Source organism: Piliocolobus tephrosceles, chromosome 19, assembly GCF_002776525.5.
Source record: "Piliocolobus tephrosceles isolate RC106 chromosome 19, ASM277652v3, whole genome shotgun sequence".
NCBI lineage: Eukaryota > Metazoa > Chordata > Mammalia > Primates > Cercopithecidae > Piliocolobus > Piliocolobus tephrosceles.
In genome coordinates this window covers 46,361,357-46,371,070 of record NC_045452.1, presented here as the reverse complement: position 1 = coordinate 46,371,070, position 9,714 = coordinate 46,361,357, and the positions used below count along the sequence as shown (strand labels likewise).

At 39.8% G+C, this 9,714-nt stretch overlaps 1 protein-coding gene across 9 annotated transcripts in view; it reads right to left on the bottom strand.

Annotated features, from left to right (window-relative positions):
* The window catches only part of SYNJ1 (synaptojanin 1), a 108,189-nt gene that overhangs the window by 68,402 nt on the left and 30,073 nt on the right, over positions 1 to 9,714 (bottom strand). For 8 of the 9 annotated variants that reach the window (XM_023190475.3, XM_026456045.2, XM_023190495.3 and 5 more), the window contains exons 5-6: positions 5,902 to 6,127; positions 4,769 to 4,852 (exon numbers count right to left, since the gene is read on the bottom strand). The exons of the other annotated variant lie outside the window; for it this stretch is intronic. In XM_023190475.3, coding sequence (XP_023046243.2) covers positions 4,769 to 4,852; positions 5,902 to 6,127 — 310 coding nt within the window. The remainder of the gene's footprint in view (positions 1 to 4,768; positions 4,853 to 5,901; positions 6,128 to 9,714) is intronic. 9 annotated transcript variants of the gene reach the window in all.

The window sequence follows — 9,714 nt, the reverse complement described above, 5'->3', positions numbered from 1 at the left end:
GAGTAGTTGGGACTACAGGCACGCGCCACCACGGCTGGCTAATTTTTGTATTTTTAGTAAAGATGGGGTTTCACCATGTTGGCCAGGATGGGCTCGATCTCTTGACCTCGTGATCTGCCTGCCTTGGCCTCTCAAAGTGCTGGGATTATAGGCATGAGCCACCGCGCCCCGCCCAAAGTGCTTTTAAAGAGGGTGTAAAAGGAGGGTTGTCAAATCAGTCATGCAATTTGACAAGTAAAACCAGAAAATAAACTCTAATATGCTCATCCAAATCCAAAACTGAATTAACAGTACAGTATTATAATTCCTTAAGCATTATCCCTCATTGCACTAAGTCAGATAATCTAATGAGTGTTCTGATAACCAGGGGATTCTCTCTTTAATTTTTAAATAAGAAATCAATTAGCCTAATGTCACATCTGTGTTTTATTTTATAGTACTTAATAATCTTCATAAAAGTTTAAAATTTGAAAGATGTATGTCCCAGGACATTAAGCATTTTAGACCGCAGAAAACTCAGAAGTTGATACTTTTTCTTTGGAGTAATCCCAGATTAATTGCCTATCACTCCATACAAGTTCAAGACTTGGCATTTTGTTTACTGATTCACATTTAATTTGCATAGTACTGCAATTGTGCATAAGGTGAAAACAATCCAGTTCTCACGTCCTCCAGGTAATTAATGCCTGTGGTTGTTTTCCATCACTCTGTTCCCCAACACATACATACATCCAGCTATGTATCACAGCTCTCATAGCAACACACTGGCTAGACTAGATTAGATTTTTGTTTTTGTGTTGTTAGAGACAGGGCCTCACTCTGTCAACCAAGCTGGAGTGCAGTGGTGCGATCACAGCTCACTGCAGCCTCAACCTCCCAGGCTCAAGGGATCCTCCCACCTCAGCCTGATGAGTAGCTGAGGCTATAGGCACATGTCACCATGCCTGGATGATTTTTATTTTTTTATTTTTTTTGTAGAACTGGGTGTCTATGTTGCCCAGGATGGTCTTGAACTCCTGGTCTCAAGTAATCCTCCCACCTTGGCCTCCTAGACTAGGTTTTATTACTCAACGTTGAAAGAAAAGTTTTACAATAAGAGAGCTGTTGCCAATTGTGATAAAAGTAGCACTCCAGAAAGTGTTAAGGCTTTAAATAACCATAACTTTACCCAATTAAAAAAAAGTTGCAGCCAGGCGTGGTGGCTCATACCTGTAATCCCAGTACTTTGGGAGGCCGAGGCAGGCGGATCACCTGAGGTCAGGAGTTCGAGACCGGCGGATCATCTGAAGTCAGGAGTTCGAGATCAGCCTGACCAACATGGTGAAACCCTGTCTCTACTAAAATACAAAAATTAGCTGGGCGTGGTGGCACATGCCTGTAATCCCAGCTACTGGGGATGCTGAGGTAGGAGAATCACTTGAAGCCAGGAAAAGGAGGTTACAGTGAGCCAAGACTGTGCCATTGCACTCCAGCCTGGGAACAAGAGCTAAATTCCATCTCGGTGGGGAAGAAAAAAGTTGCATTAAAGGTATTTTTAAAAATCATTTAATTGTGTGGTATGGAAAACCATTTTCCATCAATATTACGGCTTCATATTCACATATTTCTGAAATTTCAACCAAAAATTGGGCGTAGCTCTCACAATGTTTACCATTTTTTGACTTATTGATATGGTTTGGATCTGTGTACCCCCCAAATCTCATGCTGAACTGTAATCCCGAGGTTGAAGGTGGGGTCTGGTGGGAGGTGACTGAATCATGGGGGTGGAGTTCTCATGAATGGTTTAGTACTATGCCCCCTTGCACTGTTCTTATGCTAGTGAGTGAGTTCTCATGAGATCTGGTTGCTTAAAAGTGTGTAGCACCTCCTTCTTATCTTTCTTTTGCTCCTGCTCCCACCATGTGAGACTCCTCGCTCCTGCTTTGCCTTCCGCCATGATCGGAAGCTTCCTGAGGCCTCCCCAGAAGCAGATGCTGCCATTCTTCCTGTACATCCTGCAGAACCATGAGCCAATGAAACCTCTTTCTTCATAAATTACTCAGAATCGGGTATTTCTTTATATCAATGTGAGAATGGACTAATAAACTGATATATACTGTAATGTAGTATAATAGTATACTGAGTATTGTAAGTTATAAATGCTAAAGAACTTCAGAGAAAGGAAATAAGTAAAAGGAAAATCACAAGTCAAAGGAAATCATAAGTAAGTTGCCAGTCTAAAAATGTCATCTTACTTATGTAACGCCTTATGACAATTCTTACAATGCCTCAAACAAATTCATCTTGGTATTCACCTTTTCCATAAAAGGCCTGAATGACCAAATGGCAAGCTCTCTATGAAGCATCATTATATCTTTGAATCTCCCACAAAATAACATACATGGGAAGAACTCAAGTATTTAACAAAGAGATCTGAGTGGCCACTGAAGGAAAATAATTCTTAATTTTGGAAGTAGAGGATTCCTGCTAGAAAACTGCAAGGCCTGCAGTTGGATAGGCTGAGTAAACCAGATCATAAGGACACAGGTGCCTAGTAAATCTGACAGGCATAATATATATCAAAAATAAGAAGACCTGTTGGAGTTAGCAGGAAGCAGGGCCTTGAGGGACAAGACAGAAAACTGTGAGAATCTTCCAGGCTAGAAGAAATTATGAAAACCTTAACTCAGAGGATAGTAGTGGGAATAAAAAGAAAGTCCCACTGCCGAGAAGAATGCTGGGACTAATGGTAACAGGGCTACTTTTCACTTGGTCAGGACTGGCTGCTTCATAGTCATTAGAGTAGGATCTTACAAAACAAAAGTTCTTGACTTTGAGTGGTAGAGAACTTGGTTAAAAATGAGGATTCCTGGCCGGGCATGGTGGCTCATGCCTGTAATCCCAGTGCTTTGGGAGGCCGAGGCAGGTGGATCACCTGAGGTCAGGAGTGCGAGACCAGTCTGGTCAATATGATGAAACCCCATTTCTATTAAAAATACGAAAATAAGGTAGGTGTGGTGGCACACACCTAATAGTCCCACTCTCAGGAGGCTGAGGCAGGAAAATTGCTTGACCCTGGGAGGCAGAGGTTGCAGTAAGCCAAGATCGCACCACTGCACTTCAGCCTGGGCGACAGAGCATCTCTCTGTCACACACACACACACACACAAATCCGTAATTTTCCACCTATCACGACATAACATTAGCAAACCAGACTGTATAGGAAGGCTGCAGCACACAGAAGGAAGGAACAAGGAAGTCCCACTCAAGGAAGATCCCTCAGTGTAACTACTCAGGACCCAACCTTATTGGATCATCAAAACACTGTAATTCAGAACTTCTTATTAAAATAACACAGGCCAGGTACAGTGGCTCAGGCTTGTAATCCTAGCATTCTGGGAGGCCAAGGCAGGAGAACTGTTTGTGCAGGAGTTCAAGACCATCCTGGGCGACATGGTGGGACTCTGTCTCTACAAAAAATAGTGATATGTGCCTGTAGTCCCAGCTACCCGGCAGGCTGCGGTGGAGGATCACTTGAGCCTGGGAGATCAAGCCTGCAGTGAGCCGTGATTGCACCAGTGCACTCAAGCCTGGGTGGCAGAGTGAGACCCTGTCTCAAATAAATAAATATATAAATAAATAAATGTAAATAAAATAACACGAAAACAGTGTAACACAGGGCTCATAAACTGGTTATTAGAATCTCTAACACTAGCCTGTCCCTAAAACAAAAGCATTCACCTTGCATCACATCAGGGTTTCAGCAATGTTCTTAAAGCAAATATTCCAAACACCCATTGTTGATCATGAAAGCTTAGGAGAAGTGGGGTTCTGTTGGCATTCTCTCCTAAGGGAAATTTGGGGAAAGATATATCTATTTAAGTTATCCCTACAAAGATAAAACAAGTCAAATCGTCTTGACAAGAATTCAAGAATTTTTGTATAGCAGTACAAGGGTTAATCCTTGTTAACTCTTAGACTGTCTTAAATAAAATGTTACTAAAAAGGTTCAAGTGGTCTGTAATATTTCTCCGCAATAACCCGTCTACGACATAAGAGATCCAGCAGTCAAATAAAGGAAGCAAGAATTTTTTTTCTTTCCCTTTTCTCAATACTATAGGCTGAAGCACCAAACTTACTAGACTATATATACCTAGATCCTAAAGTAAATATGACATACTTTAAGGACTAATCAATTTTGAATAAAAATAAAATGTCAACAATAGTTAACCCTTACATGGTGCTGACTGGTGGCCAGGTGCTTTCTAAGTGCTTTTTATTTAACCCTTACAACAACCCTATAAAGTAGGTACTATTAATATTCCCATTATACAGATAAGGAAACTGAGACACAGAAGGGTTAAATTATTTGCCCAAGATCACACAGCTAGTAGTGGTACAGTAAGGATCCCAATTAAGAAGTCTGGTTCCCAAGGCTTTGTTTTATCTACTACATTCTTCTGTCTAAAGAGATTAAATCATTATATACTAAGATAAGAAGGTAATAAATATGGAATCACATTGAAAATCAATACACTATAAAGACCTCAAAATTTTTAACACTAAATACAGCAGCTGAATTTCAATGGCTATTTGAAAGAGCATTAAAAGAAAAAATATCTAAGATAGTTCCAGAAACTCTGTACTCAGATCCTTATTTGTAAATCCAGTTAACATTATTAGATGGAATAATGGAACTATCAATGAATTACTTAATAAACTATCCATAAAGTTTAGAAAATATGAAAATTTTTCAAAAAATAAAAATAACTGAATGTCAAACACATACTTGCAACCCTGGTTGCTCCCAGAACAATGGAACAGATCCTCGGATTTGTATGAAGGAAGAAACTGAGTCATCTAAGTATACAACCTACAGAAAAAAAAAATAATATGTAAACTATTTCCACAGAAAGGTTGTTACACTTATATTAGAAAAACAAATCAACTAAAATCTATTCCATACTAGTTAATTTGTTTTTTTTTTTGAGACCGAGTCTCGCTCTGTCGCCCAAGCTGGAGTGCAGTGGCGTGATCTCGGCTCACTGCAACCTCCACCTCCCGGGTTCAAGCAATTCTCCTGTCTCGCCCTCCCAAGTAGTTGGGACTACAGGCACGTGCCCACCACACCCGGCTGATTTTTTTTATTTTCAGTAGAGACGGTGTTTCACCACGTTCGCCAGGATGGTCTCAATCTGCTGACCTCATGATCTGCCTGCCTCGGCCTCCCAAAGTGCTAGGATTACAGGTGTGAGCCACTGCGCCAGGCACATACTAGTTATATTTTATAATCTAACTCTCATGTACAATTGTCCAAAACAGGCCACTATACAGGCTTGACTTTTTTTTTTCTGTTAGCGATATCAACCAAAAAAATTGGTAAAAATATAAGCATAAGATTCACAATTTTTAAAAATAAATTCCTTTTAAATCTTAATATTTGACATACATGTCTTTATATTTCATTTTGTTTAGCTCTTTATACCTAATTGAAAGATCTGTGTTGGGCTGGGTTCATGACCTAAATTTATAATCATATAGTTTCATAGCCAAAAAATCATAATTTCTAATTTTTAGATGGTACACATATTTGCCATTAAGAGCTGGGTTTAATTTAACTTCACAAAAAAAACAAGTTGTCTAGTTCTACAAATGAGGATTTTAAAATTCAGTACCAAAACACACAGCATTGACTATGTCATGCTGATTAGTGACATCTTGTTACCTAGATGAAGAGCCAGACCAAAATAAGTTTGTTTTAGGGAAGCCTTTTTTTAAGGCCCTTAAGTAACCAAGAACAATCATAAAACAACATTATAGATGTTAAAATGAGTTCTGAATCAAATAAAAATCTGTTATTCCAGTATTTTCTGTACCTCTCCTACAATATATTAATTAAGTAATATAAAACACTATATATACCTGTTCTGTTTCTACAAAATTGGCAACATGACCATCATCATTTGTTCCCCGGACATTAAACCTGGTCCCAGCTCGTTCACAGCTTAATCTTGAAATGAGGCAAGCCTTTGCCTGTTTATGAGCTGCATAAATTGTTCTGATTTCTACTCCTCCACACATAAGACGTAATAACCAGTCATCACAATTCACACCATAGTGTTTGAGATGCAAATGCAAAGACTGATTCCTAACAGGAAAAGAAATAAATGATTAGCTTATGGAATACTAAATAACAAAGTATGACTTTAAAAATAATCTCCTGGAAAATTAATTTAATATTATTAAATTTAAAGGCACAAACAACAAATCAATTCATTTACATTTACTATGCTAGGGATGAGAAGACAGGGCTATAAAATGAGATCCTTCAACATGTGATCTGTGGTCCACAGAAAAGGAGTATTTTTGTGTTTTTAGTATCTATGGCCCATTTCTGTTACGTCTTTATATATAATGTATTTATAACCTAACTTGTTCCAAAAAGAATTACCTATGCATGTCCCCACCCCAATTTATGAAGTTCTACTTTTTTTTTTTTTAATTTATTTTTGAGACAGAGTCTCGCTCTGTTGCCCGGGCTGGAGTGCAGTGGCGCGATCTCGTCTCACTGCAACCTCCGCCTCCCAGGTTCAAGTGATTCTTCTGCTTCAGCCTCCCACATAGCTGGGATTACAGGCGTGCACTACCACGCCTGGCTAATTTCTTTTTTTTCTTTTTTTTTTTTTGAGATGGAGTCTCGCTCTGTCACCCAGGCTGGAGTGCAGTGGCCCGATCTTGGCTCACTGCAAGCTCCGCCTCCCGGTTTTATGCCATTTTCCTGCCTCAGTCTTCTGAGTAGCTGGGACTACAGGCACCCACCACCACGCCCGGCTAATTTTTTGTATTTTTGGTAGAGACAGGGTTTCACCGTGTTAGTGTTAGCCAGGATGGTCTTGAACTCCTGAACTTGTGATCCATACGCCTCAGCCTCCCAAAGTGCTGGGACTACAGGTGTGAGCCACAGTGCCGGGCCATGAAACTCTACTTTTAAGGCTTGACTTTTATAAGGCTCTATTTTAATTAATTTAAATTTAAATAGCAAGATGTAGCTAGTGGCTACCACATTAGAAAGTGCAGGCATAGGGTTTGCCATCGCTCCAAATACTTTTAGCATTCTAGGTAACAGATGTGGCCTGGTTTCCAAACTTTTTTCAGAGAAAAAAAATGTATTCAAACAAACATGCAGAAGCCCAATGATTATGATACAGATAAAAGCTGCTATGGCTAAAGTGGGGATTGGGACTGAGCCTTGCTGGGTTGGCCATCTCACCCTGATTACCCCTCAGGGGTCTCTCCTGGAACCTTAGACCGCCACAGAACATATAAAGAAACTTCTAACAACATACCACTAAGGAAAATATATTGTTAAGTGGAACAACTCTATCAATTTGAAAGTGAGTTTTCTGTATTGTTGAAGCTTGGTTCTCTAGGTTTTAAATGGAATTCTTCTACTTAAGTGCTCCGTACTCTCTCTCTCTCTTCCTGTCTTAAATAAGGTATAAAAGATGTAATCGCATTCTCTTGAAGACTCACAGCAATAGCCCTCAACTCCCTGCCAGCCCCTCAGATTACAGGCTGCAATAGAGATAAAAAGGGAGGTCACCTGAAGTTCTGGAAAACCAGCTATGACCCCAACCCCTCTTATCCATCCAGGAAAGCACAAGGGAATATAAATGAGTGATGAGGTTACTACAGGGATAATGTTAAATCTGATAACCATTACTTATTTTAAAAATACATTGACTTAAACTTCCATACTTTACTACTACCCACATTGATCTGAGGCAAAGTTCAAATTGGTTGTGACCCAGTATGTCCAAACACCACAGCTGAGATCTACGCCACAGCAAAGTTATAAGAAACGTACTTGTCCCCATTTAAATAGACCTTAAATCCTATGCATTTTGTGCAGGCAGAGTTTCTCTCTCTGCTGTCAGTTTTCATTTTTCTTTGCTGTCAGTGTGTCACTGTTTTAGCATTTAAATTTATATACGACTTTTGACTGGCAGCAGCTTAGAATTTCCAATGGAGTAAAGTTATCTGGGTTTTGTGATAGGTATCTGCCACTCTTCGGCTACAAAAATTACATGGTTGTATCCTGGAAAATATTGCTATTAAGTGCAAGGGTATGCACAATGAATTCCAAAAGTTTCTGTTTTTCTATATAAACTGAAGCTCAAGAATGCCAATCCTTAGCAAAATTGTAAAATGAGCAAAATTCACCTTTGGTGCTTTAGCTGTCCCTTTGTTCAACCCGTCTCCTACTGGACCAACCTCAGGCTTTCTTTTATCTGACTTTGCCCCCATCTCTACTTTTAAGTGAATTAAAAAAAAAAAAAAAAAAATGAGGCCAGGCAGGGTGGCACACGCCTATAATCCCAGCACTTCAGGAGGCTAAGGTGGGGGGATCACTTCAGGTCAGGAGATGGAGACCAGCTTGGCCAATGTGGTGAAACCCCATCCCTATTAAAAACACAAAAATATTAGCCAGCATGGTGGTTCACGCCTGTGGTCCCAGCTACCCAGGAGACTGAGGCAGGAGAATTGTTTGAACCCAGGAGGTGAAGGTTGCAGTGAGCCAAAATCGCGCCACTGCACTCCAGCCTGGGCAACAGAGTGACATTCTCAAAAAAATCAATCAACCGACCAACCAATCAATCATTCCTATTGATTAAACCTAGGCAATATATCTGCATCTGTTTGGACTTCTAATTGTTGTATGAAAGCTTTTATCTCTCAATCTAAGAAACTTTGGGTAAAATGAGGAAGGAAAAAAAATGTAAGGACAGCTGAAACACATTTACCTTTCCAAGGGACTTCAACATCCTCTGCTAGAAAAAGTGTGGTGTTGACATGGTTTTAACTCTTGGAAGCCCATTTCTGAATGCTACACAAAAGTACATCCCATCATTGCTAGCTTCTTTGGGCAGGCAGGAACTCATGTCCATTCATCTGCCCTGTTAGTCCCTGCAACCTCTCTCTCCTTTCCTCTCCCTCATGGTCTCCTTCTTTGCTAAACCGAAGTCTCTAACACATAATGCTATAAACTCTGTTTTTATTCTGTCCACTCTTCTCCCTGATGCCACCACTGGGTCAAAATACTTCCATATGAGCTACAAAGTGACCAAGCTGTTGCTCTAAAGTTAGTTTCTTATCCTAAGGTTGTTGTTGACTTTGAGTCTTCTGACAGCTAGGGCAAATGCGTGACACCTGAATGTGCTACTCAAGGACTATGTAAGTGACAGTGAAAGTGTGAGAGAGAAAAAGTACACAAGAGGAAACACCTTGAATCTGAACTCTTAAGGGAGGCCAAGAGCAGAGAGTCCTGAACTTTGGCCTTAAACCATATGTCAATAAAATAAAACATAATTTGCACAAGATATCAAGGAAAAAAGTCAACATCAATGCTGGCTGTAAACAACAGAACCACTATACTAGAAATCTGGTCTGCTGCAATAGAACAATGCTAATTATAGTCCCATGTGTTCTGCTCACCATTTGTGCCTACTTAGAATACAGCACAGTTATGCATAATTATGAAATACATCGCACTTACCTACATAAGTCTTATCTTATTATAGTACTAGACTTTGTCCCAGTATACTACTACTTCACAGTCTGTTGCTCTTGAATCAAGACCACCTACTTAAAATTTAGAATAATAAGGGAATGCTGGCTTAGAAAGGGAATACTGCCAGAGACAAGATCTCAAAACCAAGAATAGGAAATGTGAGT